This window comes from Fusarium musae, chromosome 8 (genome assembly GCF_019915245.1).
Source record: "Fusarium musae strain F31 chromosome 8, whole genome shotgun sequence".
Classification (NCBI taxonomy): Eukaryota; Fungi; Ascomycota; class Sordariomycetes; order Hypocreales; family Nectriaceae; genus Fusarium; species Fusarium musae.
In genome coordinates this window covers 27,925-46,356 of record NC_058394.1, presented here as the reverse complement: position 1 = coordinate 46,356, position 18,432 = coordinate 27,925, and the positions used below count along the sequence as shown (strand labels likewise).

Below are 18,432 nucleotides of genomic sequence, written 5' to 3'. Positions count from 1 at the left end.
ATCTGTTTAATATTATATGTCTTTAATAAGTTATTGTAAATCTGATAATAAACTAAGAATAAATAAAGGGATAAACTAGCATTACAGGTATATAAGACTAAGTTATTTAAGTTATTAGAAATTTATTAAACTTAAAAGCTTTTTTTTTTATATTAACCTGAATTCTTTATCTTATTTTTATTATTTTATTAATTAAAATGAAGATTGAGTTTATTACTTTAGCCTTTCTAGCTAACGCAGCTTACATATATGCTGAAGTGAGTTTTATATAATAGTAAGGTTTCTTTACTAACCCAAGACTTGCAGACCTGCGGCCCTGGTGTAAGTCATATAACGAGACTATTAAACCTTTAATTTTAATTTACTAATTTCTATTTTTAGGATATCTGTGCTAGGGAATATAAATGGAAGATAGAGGAAATAGAGGGTTCACCAGGGACAAATTTTTTATGTGATTGCTTAGAAGGCTCCTGCGTAAGTAGTCTCTGCTGTGTTAACCCTGGCTGAAGTCTATTGTCTAATTCCTATATTATCAATTAGATACCAGCTGAAGATGACACCTTGACAAATCCACAGGGTGGTATTCGAAATTACAGGTGCTCATAGTAGGGAATCAAGCCGTCATGGGGGTTAAATAACTGGCGTATATTAAATGTTTTCTACAATAAGTAGACAATATTTTAAATGCTTCTTATAAAAGATTATAAGATATTTTCTAAAAACTACTTATATAACTGCTTTTAGGTCGATAATAGACCTTTATCGCACTGTAGACCAGTAGTTAGATATAGCATAAGACACACTATTGCAGTTTCTGTTATGCCTGAATTATAAGTTATTAGTATCTTGCTGTCTATATAATTTAAAATACTAGACCTTAAGCCTATAATAAATAAACCCTTTCTATATATTAACTTATCTTTTTAGGCACTTTATAGCTTTAAACTTATAGACTAAAATTTGTCTTTCTAGTTTATATTTAACTATTATTAAGATCTATATAAAGTCTTAACTAGCGTAAATATAGCTTAATTAACTATAAGGCTAATACTATAGAGTATAATTTATAGCTAGGCTTTTATAATAGCTATACTTTAGAGTACTATACTATTCTCTTAACTTAATAGAAAATCTTTATTTTATACTAGTTTAGGCTTTCTTACTATAGCTATAATAATATTAAGCGCTTAGTTATAAATAAATAAGGCTAACTAATATACTGTAGCTATAGAGTTATTTTATTCTGTTTAATATTATAATTATTAGGCTAATTTTTATAAAACTTCAAAGGCTATATTTTTAAAGATAATTAGGGTTACTAGAAAAGTTAATGCATTATATTAAAAATAAACAATGCAGGAGAATAAGCAATAGACAGTGAAATACTTTCTATATATCTGCAATGCAGTTGCAAAACACATGCGATTAAAATATCGATTTATATATATAAGGCCATAAGGTGGCATTATTCTATAATCTAAAAGTAAAGCAAGCTATAAGGGTTATAGCAAAAGAATAAAATAGCTAATAAGGAAGTTTCATCGCGCACTCTTAATCAAAGAATATGCAGGGAACTCTAAAACACTGACCCTTTTTCAGTGAAAGAGGAACTAGCAGGGGTCTGGGTCAATGAGCAGCAGTAAATTTCCCTTTTAACAGAAATTAGAACGGACAATAGGGATGTAGGCCACCCTGTCCTGCCTAACCACTTGCTGGCTTCCCACTTATCATCACTATCCTGTATTAACCGGGCCTTGGCCTCCTGCTCGAATGCTTCTTCATCCTCGCGGTGTATATGGGTTAAAAATGCGGCCTTGCGGTCTGTAACTGACCGGGCGTCCGCGCCTTTCTGCTGTACACGGGCCCCTTCTTCCTCGCACCCGCGGTTGACCTTGAACCAACGGCTGGCGGCATGCCCGAGGAAAAATCGTTGGCAATACACACCGGTCCGCCACGGCACTTGACGTTCTTGTTTTGCCCTCTTGGCTACATCGCCACCCTTCTTCCAATCATTTACCCAACCATGTTCTTCTCGGTGATGCTTCTGTATGCCCTGTATTGTTCCTATGACATACGGGCACGCATTGCATACTATCTCGTCGTCCCTTGGTGGTGCGATAAATGGAATCGGCTTGGTTGTCGGCGGCGGGAATGGAAATGCCTGTAATCTGGCCTGGTCTTGAATAATACTGGGAATGGCTTGGACCTGCTGGATAACCTCATGTCTTTCTGCTGCTGGCATGCTATACTGTATCCTTAAATGGCTATCTGCCTCCTAGGGTATTGCAGCAAGCTTCGGGTCAGCTAGTGTAAGTATACTATAGTAGTCTTTAATATTCTTAACTATAGGGTTTAAATAGTGCTGGTTATTGGCTTGATTATATGCCTTTAGATTATATTATTTACTCTATCCTTACCCCTATTAGGTTTATTTCTTGCTAGTTTCCTATATTAATTTACCTTTCCACTTTTCTATACTATTTATAACCCCTATCTTAACTGCCTTATAATTTCAGAAGCCTCTACACTTATTACAATTATCTTCTTTTCTAGCCAGACAGCCACCGACTCTTTATTAAGATCATCTAAACCCTCTTCTAACATACTCTCTATAAGCTTATACAGTAATGAGAGTTCTTGCAGAAGAAGAATTTAATAGCAGTACCGTAAGTTTGGCTTCCATACTAACAACGGACTCCCGGATGAAAACACCGATCCCCAGATATATCTTGTTTCCATGCCTGACAGACTCCCCAAGGCAGGGCACATTTCCGGCAGCCTCCGCGAGCGAAGCCTTCTTTATAAATTGCCTCTGCTAACTCTAAGCTAAGAACCTACTTCCCACCATATAAGCACTAGCGTAGGGTATGCTGAATTTGTGGGCCTTTTACTCCTCGTCCGGCACAAGAGCTGCATTTACCTATCCACCAGTCCATCACAACCTTCCACTCTTTAACTTCTTCACTATCGCCCCAAGACATATAAAGGGTAGGGGTTTCAGGGCCCCTCTAAAGCTAGATTCGTAAGTACTGTGGCCTCTGTCTAACCCTACCGTATTACAGGAAAGGAACTCAAATGCTTAAATAAGCAGATCAAAGGCTAAAAAGAGCTACAGTACCCAGGTCTCTTTAAGGGGAATCTTTTCTTCAAACCACTTAATCGCATGACTTTTAAAGGTAATATCTGTATTATATATCCTAGATATAAAGTTAGGCAACGCTTTGTCGAGAATCTGGTCGTTAACTGTATAAAGGGCAGCAATGGTCTTTTATATAGCTAGCTTGTTCTCGCAAAACCCATCAGGACCTGTTACCAACATGTACTTCTCTGTCCAATGATTCTTCTCTTCCTTAGTATTAGCATAATACCTGCAAATCATTATAGCTATATCTTTATATATTTAGTCAGTCTCAGTACAGAAACTACAATAATTCACATTCCCTATATACTATTTAAGATATAATATTTCTAGCTAGCTTAAGATTCTCTATACTGCCTTAAAACCTATAGCTATATAATTTTTAAAGTTATAATCTAGGCTAGTATCTTTAAAAGTATAATAAAGCTAATAGCTAACACTAGCCTATTTTTTAAGCTTAATACCTACCTTATACTATAGCTTTATATATACTTAATAATCCTTATCTCCCTTTTTAAAGGTTACTTAATTATTAAAGTAATTAAGTATAGCCTATTATTTATTAATTACACTAATAGTAGTACTACTACTAGGGTGCCTAAATAGTAGCTAGTGTATTTAAATATTATTATTAAGAGACTGGTCTAGGATGCTCTGGCCTATAAAGCTGGGAGGGAGTGTTCACTTTCGCTTTAGAGGTGGGGATACGGCCCCCAGACCCTGCCATTAATAGTCCGACCGCCTCTTGGAAGGCAGATAATAATTCCTCTGTTTGTCAGGGCTGGGCTGTCCTTCTTGGCGAGATTCGCGATTGCCTATTTCTGTACCCTCTTCCTGCATGCGCCTGAAACGTGCGATCATCTCTTGCTGCTCTCTCTTAAACTCTCCAACCTCCCATCTTGGATCATCTTGCCGATCACGGCGAATAGACGTTGACCTTTGTTGTGGAGTAGAGCTTGGCGATATAATCGGTTGCGAGGGATCTGCTTAATGTGCTTTCTGGAGCATCAGAGGCCTGGTCTGAGGACGACGGCGATGATAGTACCAATATCGGTGTGCTCGCCCGTCGGCCTTCGTTTCCTTCCCTGACTTGTGAGCCACTGAGCGGGCTAGACCGGGCATTTCGTTAGAACGGATCCTCTATGCGTGGGATATGTTTCAGAAAACTAGGCAGATGGAGGAACTCGTGCCATCTTGAGGAAGCCCATCGATAGAGTTCGAGCAGCTGCGGCTGTAGCTTTGTCGGAAATGCCCTATCTAGACCATAGGTGCTGGCTCGTTGCAGCGGACGGTGTCCGCTCTGCCAAGCAAAAGCAACGTTCCGTCAGGCATCCGCGCTATGGTTGTCGAATCTATTGAATGACTGGTATACCTCGCGTACATGTTTCTCGGTAATTCCTATACTTATCTGACGGAACTGCCGTGAGTTAATAGGTTGACCCTAAGCCAGGGATATGGCTCCCTTGAGTATTGCCGTGAGACGGCCAGTCTGCCAGGATCTACTGATTAGTGTGGCAGCCTCACGGAATAGGAGAGGGGACTCGTCAGTCCGCCTGCGTCCTTGTGACCCCCTTTCTCTGAGTAGCATGTTAATAAACGACCGGATATAAACTAGGTACTTGTAGAGTATGTATCCAAGCTGAGCGGGGAGAAAGCGGGCCACTACCAACTCATGATTCGTGGCTCTCTTTGCTTTGTAATGACGTGTAATGTAAACGATCGATTGATCATATGTATATATGCCTCTTGGATGAAGCTCGCTGTTGCAGCATAATAGAGTGAGCACTTCGGTACAGCGCGGCAGCTGCCTGCCTGCGCAGAACATGCCGCCTAGGATAGCGCTAAGAAATGCCTGTTCTTTTTTAAAATACTGAAAGACAGCATTCCAATTCTAGCTACTGCCACGAAAGAGCCCATTGTGATAGGCTCTGCTTGCTCGACGGACGAGCTTGAGATAGGCCGTATCTAGCTTGTTTCTGGGATGGAGGATAAACGAGAAGCCCTATTTGTTATTGGTCATGTTGTCGGTAATATTAGCTAAATCTATAGCTAGGTTCCAGGCAATTATTATTTCGTTATATAACGTGGCTGCCTCTATAATGAAATGCTTGGGCAATTGCTAGAACTGGCTTATTGAGACTGAAATTTTGTCTTTAAGTGAGACTACCTGCCTATTGTTACTCCAGCGCAGGAGATGAGGCGGTGTATCTGTCTGAGCTATGACCTGGCTGTAACTTTGTAGACTTAGCAGCTTTTCTATAGGGGATTGTGACTCCATTATTATATACTGTTTCCGAATTGACTGCAGCCTCTTAAGCTAGCCTATTTGCGGTTATAGTTTAATATTAAGAGTGGGATATAACTGTAAAGGTAAGGCGTATTTAAGAAAGACTAAGTAAAGGATATAGATAAGCCTAGAGAGATTGGATATATAGGACCTAGCTGGTAGGAAAGCACTATTACCTAATAATAATAAGAAGCCTAGGATACTACTGAAATATACTAGTATAGTTATCTGTAGTTAGCTATTAATTACTGGCTAGGTAGTAAGTGCTAGGGTTAGACTAAATAGTAACTTAAAAAGTTCTTTAGGAGACCCTAGGGTAGTACCTGCTTTAACCTTTATATTATATTTGTTATTATCTGTTATTTTACCTAGGTCTTTTAACTATATATTAAACCCCTTGCCCTCCTCTTACTAGTAGGCACCTCCCTTACCCTCTTTACTATAATCTTCTAAATTATCTTTTTCTTCTTCCTCTTGCATATTATCTTCTTTACTTTTATCCTCCTCCTCCTCCTCCTCCTCCTCCCTATTTACACTCTGGCTGCAATCCCCATATCCTGCTACAGCTGCTTAAGCATGACTAGCCGAGTGTTTATATCTCCCTGCGAGCTCTTCTAGGGCGGCCTAGTCCGTAAAGGCTCCATGGTTCTAGATAGCATTCAAGAACTGTAACTTCTTTCTTTACAAGGCTAGGCCAGTAACCTGCAAGCGCTTATCATAAGGCAGCCAATAAATGCATAAGATTATCGCCAGACACCATTTAAGCAAAAGCTGATACTTTAATGATGATATTAGTTGTATAAGAGTGAAAGCCTTGCTGTAAATTGATAATACCTGCGTACTTTAGAGCCAGCAGAGCATGCGTCGGCTTGTCCTCTTTGCTATCTCCTCGTAACAGCTTATCATTACGTCTACTAGGCGAATAAGGCAGGCAATCCTATGCTTATCTTTACCTAAGCTAATGAAGTCTTTATTAAGGCTACATTGCTAGCTGTATCTAATGTAATAATCCTGTCTGCCTGGAGATATAAAGGTATATGTTAAGGCTATAAGCACTTTACAGTAACCTCTACTGCTATACGTTCGGTCCTAGCCGGTTTAATCTAGCTAAGGCATTTATAATAAAAATACTATTATATTAACCGATTGAGCTAAAGGCGTCTCTGTTATTACACCTAGGGGGTATTCTCGGTTGAACTTGCGTATTAGTACGCTATATAGGTAGGCCTGCACTGCAGGGCTATCTATCTGCCGGACTATACTTCCACCTCGCTTAATGATCTAGTATTTCCGTGTTGAGCCAGTGGTCCATGTCTGCAGATAGACATACTCGAACTGCTGGTCAAGATCGCGATGGCGATAGGGTCAGGCAGACCTAGCTCCAGAGTTATAGTAATTATCTAGCAGGTTTAACTGGTGGTATCGTATTAACAGGATATTAATAGTAGGAAATTAGCAGTTAATACAGGCAAAGCCTTTATAGACTTGCAGCTTATTATACTTAGGAGATCTGTTAGTTTAAGGCAATATATTATTAGGTTCTAAGGGTATAGGAGATAAAGATTTTAGAAGTTTATTTAACCCTTTTCTATCTTCTGCAGAGATATTATGCTTATTATATAGATATATTATTATATGTAATAGGCTATTAGATAATGTGAATTTATAGCTCTCTCTAGTGCGACCAGGCTAGCAGCCTCACAGGGGACTGCTAGATTGGTATAGAAGCTTCTTGATAGCGGAGCCAAGATGACCAGCAATGGATTGGGGTTGTTCTACGCTGCAGGTGCATGCCCTGCCGGTTCTACTCCCCATGCAGGACTCGTTCACCCCAGCGCTGAGTTAGACAAGTCCAGAATACCGGTTATGGCACGGTTAGTAGAGAATGGCGCTGGGGTAAATGAGAAACTTGAGACACAGCACGTGACAGCTCAATAACCGATCGTAAACGCAGTCATGGCCAGTGCTGTTGAGAGGGTCAAGTGGCTCCTGAGCCAAGGCGCAGATCCTGATCTGAAAGGGCAGTACGGGAGCGCCAGAGACCAACGCTCGCAACAATTCAATTCAAGTCGCAATTCAAGTCCAAAAAAGCAAATTTTATCTTATTTTATTTACTATTATTAGCTAGTAATTCTTATATAATGAAAGTAGCGAATTAAAATCAGGCTTTCCTTGCTTTTTTAGACTTGAATTATGACTTGAATTGAATTGTTGCGAGCGTTGCCAGAGACTACGCCAAGTTTAGGTCGAGCGATGAAATGAAACAGGTGCTAGGAGTAAGCGATACATAGGACCCGAAAAGGATCGGGGTTTAAATTACAAGGTGGATCTCCTTTTATCGATCGTTTGAAAACCTGCTCATGCATGCATGAATCTGCTGACAGGATTGAGGATTCGCTGATTGTAATCTTGCGTTATTGCGTAGCCCAAGAGTCAGCCTTGATCTGTTAAAATTAGCAAGGATAGTGCAAGGATGGGGCGGATGGCTCATGAGCCGGCCTAGCCGGTAGGATTCTCCAGGTGGTACTCCCTAATCTCTGCGGATTCTTGGCCCTACAATTTGGGGGCTGCGTGCTAGGCTTAGGTGAGACGGCAGTTGTTTAGCGTGTCACGACACAATATAAGAGTCTAATGCGAACATCCGTTTACCAGCATGCATCTTTAGATAAAGATGAGATTTTAGATTCTATAATTTAGTTTTAAAAGAATGCAGGTACTATTAAAATAGATGTAAACACTTTATCCAACTATAAGGTAATGGCGATCTCTTATGTATGTGAAGCAACAAGCTTTATGTTCTCCATTTAGTTGTTTATCGTTTATCTCGAGGCTGAGGAATATTTTTCTGAAACACGGAAGGATCTGCTAATCGCGGCAGGCTCCAGGGGTTTCGCATACTATAACCAATGATTGCCATGAATTGTTACGCGCTGGTAGCGTGGAGAAAACGTTAATTATAGCAGGTGTCAGCACTAATGCAAATGGGATTAGGGCTGTGCCTGACTGTAACTCCAATCACACAGCAATGGAAGGGCATATTCCGATCGACGGAGGTTCGTCGACCTACAGTTGATATATAGAATGCTCACGGCGTGGCGCATAGATTCAGTAGTTATCCATCATAGGCTTGGAATCTCTTTCACACTCTAGTTTGGTATAGTCATTCATTTTTTCTTCGTCATTCGTTCACGGCAAGATGCGTGCCGCATTCTTTGCCCTGGCGGCGCTGCCATTCTGTGCAATTGCTCAAGACCCAATTCCTGAAGCTGCGCCTGCTGCTACCACTACTACCTCCGAAGCTTTCATTCCACCAGTGATTGACACGTCCACCGACATTCCTGTTGACCTTGACCCTACCACTACCGATGCTATCGTTGTTCCCCAATCGACCACGGAAGCATTTCAGGAGAATCCTCAGCCAAGTACTCAACCTGCTCCTATCGTTGAGGATACAACAACTTCACAGAATATTATCCAGGCTCCTACTTCTCAGGCTCCACCTGCTGCCAAAGACACGACTACAGATCCTGTACCTGTCATTGACACCACTCAGCCCATTGCACAAGAAAGTACAACTGAAGCCAATGCTCAAGACACGACTACTGTACAGCCTATCGTCAAGGACACAACCTCACAACAGCTACCTCCTGTCCAGGATACAACCACGGAGCTGCCGCCTCCAATTGATCCCACCACCACCTGGCTTCCTGTAGTTGATACCACCAACCAGCCTATCATCCAGACTCCCGGTTCCTCTCAAGAAACCGCTGGCCTGGACACAAATACGGACGTACAGGTGCCCGTTGTGCCCACAACAACATCAAACGCTGTACCTGCTGTGACCTCGGAGACCAGTAATCCTCTCCCAGAAACCACGACTCAACAAAAGCCTATCATTGAAAGCACCACCACTAGCGTCCCTCCTGCTGAGACCACCACTGCGCAGGTTCCTGTACAGGACACTACAACAACAGCTGCTGAGCAGCCTGCTCAGACCACTACACAGCACCAAGAACCTGAGCCGACCACTGAGGAGTCCAAGCCCACCAGTAAAGGTGACGGTGAGCCTGTCATCACTCAGCCCCCAGCTCAAACAACCGTCGCTCCTGAGGTGGCTACATCCAGCGTTTCCTCCGTCTCCTCTCAGGTCGCCGCTCTGATTCCCATCATCAACAAATGGACTGAAGACCCTGAGTCTCTCACCGATGAGACCAACAAGGAGGTCGAGGACACTCACGACGACATCATCGCTGTTATAGTGTCTCTGGGCGGCAAACCCGATGTTGGCTGCAACAAGAAGCGAGGCCTGCTTGGACCTATTGGCGATATCATCAACAAGCTCGCTTGTATGGCTCAGGATCTTACCAACATCTCGAGCAGCATCATTGCTGGTAACGTGCCTGCCGTCACCAGTGTTGTTCCTCAGGTCCAGAGCCAGAACGATGATCTGACAGAGGAGGATGAGGATAATCAGAGCCAGGAGGAGCAAAGTAAGGAAGAGTCCACCAAGCAAGAGGAGACGACCAAGAAGGACTCTACTACAGAGGCGCCTACAACCACCGAAGCCCCTACTTCGACAGAGGAGTCAACTACCACCGAAGCCACTACCACGACTACTGGAATACTGCAAGTTTGTGGTGCTGACACTTGCGGTGGTGGCAGCGGTGGTGGATCTTGTCCTATTGGGTCTGGGGGGTCGAAAGGAGGACAGATGGGCAGCGCGGCTGTTGAAGTCAACTGCAATGACCTCTCAACGACTACCATTGACGGACCCCTCCCTACGAACCCTTCTCAGACCATTGACTTTGGTGACGATCCCTTTACAGCTCCTACAGCCCGCGCCGAGTCTGCAACCCTGCCCTCCAAGCGTGATACAGAGCTCGGGGCTCGAGCATTCAACGATGACATGTCTCCCAATCCTTTCTATGTTGCCTCCCTCACCCCTCTTTGGGTGGACCAGACTGGAGCCACAGCTGGACACTGGTTTCGCGCTCCTCCTTTTGCTGGTAAAGGCTCTGCAGGAGTCAACGGTATCTATGGCTGTACCTCGGTCATTGTCGTGTCTGACTTAGGTGTCTATGTGTCTCACATATGGGAGAACCCCGTCTTTATCGACAACCTCGGGAACCCCACGCCTGACGACGTATTCCAGGCTACTACTTTCAACGCGCTTCGCGACGGCACTCTCGATGGCTATGCCGAAAGTATTGCTGGTTATGTCGGCACAGACCAAGCCCCCAGTGTGCTGCATTCCATGTTCCACCCCAGGGTTTTCGTTGTGACCCCATTCACTACTGACTATGATCGTGGTCGTGGCGTGACCACCACTTTCCGCTACGAGGCACGTGCCAACTACCTCGCGACTGCAGTCTCTGGTATTGTTCCTGGATCTGATTATACCGTTCTCGGTTATACACGAGTTGGCGAAGTAGAATCTAAGGAGCAGTACGGAACGTGGGGTCGCGCTATCGTCGAGTATGATATGCTTGAGGACATTGTTTTTGGGTCTGACGAGAACGCCATGGGCCAGTTCATGGGACGATGGAGACTCTGGGTCGAGGACCAGCTTGTCACTTCCCACAGGTTCATGGTTTTCCCTGATCCCATTGCCGTCCCCGAAACTACACCTGCTGCTACACCCGCTGCCGGCCTGCGGAAGCGCGCCGACGAGGAGGCTGCTAGCAAGTGCTTGGTCCGCGGTGGTTCCACTGGTGCCACCTCAGCCGGGCCCTCTTCTACAGACAAAACTGCTACTACAGCCGATGCCACTTCCACTGCCGTGACTTCAGCAGCCCCTACTACAGATGAAAAGACTGCTGAGTCTACTGGAACAACCGCTGAGGAAGAGAAGACCACCGAGGCTGCAGGAACAACCACAAGCGAGCACAAGACCGAAGAGGCTACAACAACTCAAGCTGAGCCGGCCTTGACAACCTCTACCCCAAGCACCTTTATCACTACTACCAGAGCCTCATCTGATGCCATCACAACTGAAGTCACATCTGATGCAGCAATAACTAGTGAGGAAGTCCGCACTTACTACCCTTGCGTAATCTACGGCGGACCTCGTGTCGACAAGCCATACTGTCAATGCAGCACCACAGTCTCTGGCAAGCAGTACGTCACCTCGGCCTCTCTGATCGACAACAGCTGCGAGGACTATACTTCATACCCGTCCCCCGTCGTCCCCGTAACCGAGGCTCCTGCTACCCAAGCTCCAGTTCAGACTCCCTTCACTGAGACCAACGACGGCACGGTCTTGGTCTACTCAGCCTACACCCTCGACTACTTCATGGCTTATACTGTTCACGTCACAGCGACACGTGGTTATGGTGTACCGTCAACTGTTTCCACGCCTGTACCCACTCAAACTGCTGTTGATAACGATGGCAGCGGCCAGTGTGGAACATCCGACAGTCTGTCAAAGAAGGGATTGGGCGAGGCCTGTGATAGAGCTATCAATGAGTTCGACGCCGATACTGTGTACAAGGGTTACACGACCCGATACAGTCGGTCTAACAAGGGTATTCTTATGGTTGCCTCTGTTGGTCAAGCTGCTTGTATTGCCAAGTTTGAGTGTGACGACTACGGTATTGGAATGAAGGGTAGTGACATTATTGCAGCTCGCGAGAACGCCAAGAAGAATGATGGTATCTGGATTTGTGGCCACATTCGTCTATCAAACTCATGCAGCGTCGTCATGGACTACTGCACAAACTGTAAGAACAGTGGTTAGGTTGTTATTTTCTAGGATAGCTTTCAACATTTAGACTATTTCTCTTTCTACATCAAACACTTTTCTGAACTACATCTTATATCAAGCTTTTACGAGAGATCGTCCGTTTCATTCTATGAGAAGACGATCCAACGACGATACTTCATTTCCAATTCCCGCCCTTACAACTCCTGGTTTCATATCCTGGAGCACAGTTCAATAAAATTTCGTCTTTATAAAAATAGATAGCATAACTGCGTTATAGTATTATGGGACTAGAAGTATCAATCTCATAAGACCCCGAACATCAGCAAGGTAAGACTAGCAGGACCTGAAGTGCCTAAAGCCCTGCGCAACTAATTGTCGGAGACCTTACACTCCTTACACCCCTAAGATGTCTACGCCCGAGGTTTCCTTCGCCGTGCTGCTCTCGTGGCCGGAGCATACTGAGTTCTCGGGCTGCATACCCGAAATTGGGAATTCCACAACACTTTCGCCCTCCAGGTATCCCTCGCTATCTGCCAGATGCTCAAAGTCAAGGTGGGAAGTTGCCTGACCGTGTGGAAGGACTTTGGCTGGGAACACCAAGTTCAGGGTGTAGTAAAATGCTGCGGCTGCAGAGAAGCAGATAACCCAACCTGTCTGATATATGTGAGTCGCAGCCATAGACACCCAGGTTGGATGATAGGCTCCAATAAGTCCTGGAATACCGAATACTGCGGAGCAAACCCAACATCCGAGTGCCTTCAGATTCCAACCGCCAGTGTAAAAGTACAATGAGCCTTTGGATGGGTTGAATAGCGATGGGGTGTGGATATTTCCACGTTTGACGAAGAAATAGTCAATAATAATGATCTGAGTGTGTTAGTGTCTTAAGACCCTGGGGGTCCGAGGCGGGAGAAAGCTTACGGCACAGATTGGTGAGATGAAACAATTGTAACTGCCGAGAAATATCAAGAAAGCTGATCCAGAAGCTACAGGAGAGGTAGGTTTTGTCAGCGTTTGATATGACTACTCGAGGTATGTAGAGAATCTTACTTAGGAGCTTCCACGGAACAATGGCGAGGGACAAGATGCCGCAGCAAATCTGGCCCCGAACAATTGTAAACACTTTCGGTACTAGACCGGTAACATCAGCTCCTGTAAGATGTGTTAGAAATCCCAGGTGTCATCTTATGGAGGAACCATCTTACCAAAGGGGATAGCGTTACAACCGATGTTCACGCCCAACACCGACAACGCAAATCCGAATGAGGCAAAGAAGCACCCAGCGCGAGCTGCTGGACCCCAAAATCGATCAAGGATTGCGTTGAGAAGATCCCACTGGTTCCAGTATGCGTGGCCGAATTTCCCTTGCACTGCTGCTGTAGCACCAATACCAAAAAAGAAAATCAGCGTCTTGCTGAGGAAGATGGACGATGATTGCCTCCAACCAGCATCCTTGGACCTACGGGTGTACCGAGTGAGGTCGGGTTGCTGTGTTGTTTGTTAGTTTACCCTCGAAGTTCGCAAAGATGCTTACGGATCCATTCAGACTCACGTTGACCAGCAGCGCAGACGTGACACCCAAGCAGCTGTTGATTCCATTAAGCATTGCCCACCCGAGGGCTCCACCTTTGACTTCCGTGCTTGAAGAAAGAGAAGTCATACGAATCCCTCCTCCGTAATGAAGACACCAGGAGAAGACACCGATACAAGCCAGAGGACAGATTATGGACTCAGCCTAGGGCTTGTTAGGCTCAATACACGAATCAAGGTCCAAGAGGATATACGAACCGCGAATAGAAACTTGATCTTGCGCGGGTGAACTGCCAAAAAGGGCATCTCAATGATCCAGAACAAGAAGAAGGCCAGAAGATCTCTAGATGTGATGCCAGCGCTGGCAGGCAAGTGGTTCGTCATATTCCACCAGGATTCTCCAAAGACGCATCTGAGGAGAACGCTGAGTAGCTGGGACCCAAAATATGACTGGACTCCAAACCTGTAAAGCTGTCAGTACGAAGCGTCCTTTCTCTTGACTCACAAGCCCATGTTCTATCTTACCAGATAGTAGCTACCACGGCTCGGATCCAAACGAAAAAGAACTGGCCATACCTACACTTTCTGTTAGTAAATCCACCATGTGAGATGTCAAGTTTCGAGGGTTGCGATGACTAACATTCCGAAGACACTCCGAGCCAGGACGGGGTAGCCGACATGATATCTTGCGCCTGGTCGACCGAGAGCAAGAGCAACAGAAGATGAGATCAAGTTGGCCTGGTTCGAGGTTAGCTATTGCGCTTCGGTTACTGTATTATAATTCTTACAATCATGCATGCAATCAGAGCTTGATACCAGTTAAGGCCAACAGCGATCAGACTCGCTCCGTTTGACCATTGACTTGCGTTAAACGCGTTCTAGACGGTCACGCAGCAAGTTAGCGATGTGATTCAACAATATGGATACAATGATGCTGCCTTACACCCCACCAATAACTGCTGAGTGAGATCCTGACTCGAAAATTAGCAAATTGTATAAAGCTCTCATGTTCAGCATGACGCATACCAAGACCATGTCCTTGCGCTCGGTGGAGTAGGCGCGAGATCCTTGTTAATCCAAGGCGAGGATTTGGTTCCGTCCGCAGAGTTTGTAGTCAACACTGCCTTCCACTCAGCCTTCGAACGGGGAACTTTTGGCATCTTCATAATGGATAAGGCGAGAGACGATTGATTCGGTAGCCACTTGTCGCTTGTGAGATTTCTTTCAGCAGAGTGAGGTACATGCTGCAACTTATACAACTCCAAGAGTTTGTGGCTTGCAATTCAGCATATCAGCAAGGTTATACTGAGCATCACTGGTGTTGTGGTATGCTGAATGATTTGGGTAGCTCGCTATCTGTCGGAACGGCCATATCGTTATCATAGACCAGCGCTAAAGTGGCGATACGGATTATCTCTCAAGATAACGATATGACGGGTTGGCCCGACGCTAAGGATGCTGTAGCTCGAATGCGGACCATTCCGAAGCAGCTGCCTTCAGCCAGTCATAAAAAGCAGAGGTAAATAAAACATTTTGTGACTACTCTCATCTATGCTCACAGATCATCCAGCTGGACTTGATCTCCTTTCCGCCTTGCGAATGTTCCTATCATTACCATACCGTTTCGCAAACATCCAGAGTTTAATTCACCAGAAGTGCACAGAACTATGCAAGAATTTGATACCATCCTGCGCAATGCCCATGTCAATGGTTCCTTTGTTTGCGATATAGGCATCAAGCGAGGCGTCATTGTGGGCCTAGGCGTTGGCCTCGTTGCAACAGAAGACACGCAAATAATTGACTGCAACGGGGCCATTGTAACTCCAGGTGGGGTTGATGGCCATGTCCACCTGTCTCAAGATCGCTCGCCCAGAGCTCAAGAAGCAGGCTATACTAGTGCCGATACAAGTACGCATGCGCTCTTCCTCATACATGGTAATTTTCACTAACTCCAACACGCAGTCGACACGGGGACTAGGAGTGCAATTGCCGGGGGCACGACGACAGTCATCTTATTTGCAGAGCAATCTCGGGGCCAGTCTCTGAAAGAGCAAGTTGACAAATACCATGAACTTGTCAATGACCAAGGCTCATATGCGGACTACGGTTTCCATGCCATCATCACCGATCCCACTGCACAAGTGCTAGAACAAGAACTTCCAGAGCTTGCCCAGTGTGGTATAATGAGCATGAAGCTATTCCTCACATACAAGCACATGAGGATTTCGGATCGTCAGGTGCTCTCAGCGCTGCAAAAGGCACGGGAACTAGGAATGGTGGCACTAGTGCATGCTGAGAATGGGGATCTTGTCGATTTCTTTACTGAGCATTTAGAAGCCCAGGGACTCACAGACCCGAGGTTCAAGGCAATAGCGCATCCTCCAGAGGCTGAGGCCGAAGCCGTCAACCGCGCTATTACTTTCTCCTCGGTCATGGACACGCCGATGCTCATCGTTCATGTCTCTGTTCGACAATCGATGGATGTTATTCGCAAGGCCCAATCATTATTGAAGCCGGTATTCGCCGAGACATGTCCTCAGTACCTATTATTAGGCAAAGAGAATCTCGACAGGGATCATTTCTGTGGTGCCAAGTTCGTCTGCTCGCCCCCTTTGCGCAGCGACCCAAAGGATATTGAGGAAATATGGAGAGGAATCATCAACGGCACATTCACCATATTCTCATCAGACCACTGCCCGTATCGGTAAGAAATCACCTGCTATCAGCCGTCCTTTGTAAGAAGAATTAACTCATATCAACTCAGGTTCGATGATAACAGGGGAAAGAAGTTGGGTCATTCATACAGCAAAAGTGGCGAGGTTCAAGGAGTGTAAGTCCTGAGTGGTCAAAATCTATCTGGCTAGTACTAACCATCATCGAGTTTCACAAAAATACCAAATGGTCTTCCTGGAGTCGAGACCCGGATACCCTTGCTCTTCTCTGAAGGTGTCCTCAAGCGTCAGTGCATTGATGTAAAGAGATTTGTCGAACTCACGTCTGAAAACCCGGCGAAATTGTATGGCCTCTATCCACGCAAAGGTGCCATACAAATAGGATCAGACGCCGATATTGTCATATGGCACACACAGGATACGTTCTCGCCTAGAAAGTTGGAGCATAATCTACACCTGCATGATGGCTGTGACTACTCGCCATATGAAGGCATTGAGTTTTTGAACTGGCCTCGAATTGTTCTTGTGCGGGGCAGAGTGGTTTTTCAGGATGGCATTGTAACAGGCACTAAGGGTTATGGTCAATTCTTGAAAAGGAGTACATGCGCTCTGACTTATCAACGCCGAATGGGCAAGGAATGGGATGTGCTACGTGCCTCTATATGAGCGGTTCGACAAGCAAGGAGGTTAAGAGCATTACTTAGGCTTGCAACATCGTCATGGAAAAGAGAAAACCGGAAAATACATTGTCAACAACTCAAGCATATACTAATAAGTACCAGTATCTACCGCTAGCTTGTTTCCTACTACAACTATCTATTGTCGTGGACCGGTTCTGTTCCGATATTGAATAACGAACCCCACTCACTAGCAAGTCCTGATGTTTCTATACCAAGTTGTCGAAGCATACCGTACAACACGGTTGCAACTGAGTCTAGAACCGTAACAGAATATTTCCTTTCCCAGAATATCACTCTTTGTGCAGCCGCGAGGTTGGTACACATGATGAGAATGACCCGGGCCCCGTTTGTGACAACCTGTGAGACCATTCCATCCAACTCTTGCTCTTGAACAGCCGCGAAATCAAAGTTTGACGTCAAGCCGGAGCATTGAGATCTTGTTCCTGCTATAGACAGCCCTTCTTTTGCAAAGTTGTCGCAAATGGCAGCATTAACCTCTGTTATATATGGTGTCACGAGGCCGATTTCTGGAGCCACGCTTTGAAGTAGGATATCCCTCATTGCCAAGACCGATGATGTTGCTGGAATGCCGGTGGTATTCTCGATCATTTGACATAAAGTGTCATCGGAAGAAAACCCGAGCCAGGATGCGGATGTGCCGCTCCAGCCAATGATATCGACTTTCGCATCGGCTAATAGTCCCGCTGCCTCAAGCATTGACTCCAGGGTAAATTGGGATTTTGAATCGTCAGAGAGTTCAATCTTCGTAACGCGGAATCTCGCAAAATGGAGGCTAGCTTTTATACCCTCCTGTGCAAGACCGAGAATCATTTGCTGCGTTAACGGTTCCAATGCTGTATTTGATGACGGTACGATAACTCCCAACCGAGCTTTGCGCGGAGGTGGTGTTGGGTCCATGACTGATGTATAAAATTTAGAATAGAGCCAAGGCGACTGATGGTGATATTATGAACAACAAACTTCCACTGACGGAAACATATCGCAAGACCGGCACTTCATCAAACGCGAATTGGCTACGATTAATTTGTAGAGAAAATGTGATTACGGATGGGCGCCATGATTCGGAATGGTCCGCAATCAAAGATAACAGATAGCGTTAGTACCAAGCACGGACGTAGTCACTGATAAGATTTGTCCATGTATGAGCCAGCCTGATTCTGGCTAGCCCGAGTGTCGGGTCACTCCGGTGCCGATAACAACGAGGCGGGCATGAACATCAATGCATAACTCGGATCACATCCGTATCTGGACGGACAACCTGCAAAAGCTATCGCTCTGATCCGATTACGTTATGGAAGAAGAGAGTATGGCCGAATACGACCGCCCTGCAAAACGACCTCGGGTCTTGGTTGCATGTCAGAGATGCAAGAGCCGACGACAAAAGGCAAGATAAACATCAA

At 45.1% G+C, this 18,432-nt stretch overlaps 3 protein-coding genes across 3 annotated transcripts; 2 read left to right on the top strand and 1 right to left on the bottom strand.

Moving 5' to 3' along the window:
* Positions 1 to 8,622: 8,622 nt before the first annotated feature.
* Positions 8,623 to 12,162, top strand: J7337_010218 (uncharacterized protein; the record flags this gene model as incomplete). The annotated part of the gene is made up of 1 exon (XM_044827804.1): positions 8,623 to 12,162. The coding sequence occupies one exon, from the start codon at positions 8,623 to 8,625 to the stop codon at positions 12,160 to 12,162; it is 3,540 nt and encodes a 1,179-aa protein (XP_044676358.1).
* Positions 12,163 to 15,326: 3,164 nt separating this feature from the next.
* On the top strand, positions 15,327 to 16,493 carry J7337_010217 (uncharacterized protein; the record flags this gene model as incomplete). The annotated part of the gene is made up of 3 exons (XM_044827803.1): positions 15,327 to 15,567; positions 15,622 to 16,363; positions 16,424 to 16,493. The coding sequence occupies 3 exons, from the start codon at positions 15,327 to 15,329 to the stop codon at positions 16,491 to 16,493; spliced, it is 1,053 nt and encodes a 350-aa protein (XP_044676357.1).
* Positions 16,494 to 17,143: 650 nt separating this feature from the next.
* J7337_010216 (uncharacterized protein) lies at positions 17,144 to 17,929 on the bottom strand (the record flags this gene model as incomplete). Its single annotated transcript, XM_044827802.1, has 2 exons — positions 17,144 to 17,217; positions 17,242 to 17,929. The coding sequence occupies 2 exons, from the start codon at positions 17,927 to 17,929 to the stop codon at positions 17,144 to 17,146; spliced, it is 762 nt and encodes a 253-aa protein (XP_044676356.1).
* Between the last annotated feature and the right edge of the window lie 503 nt (positions 17,930 to 18,432).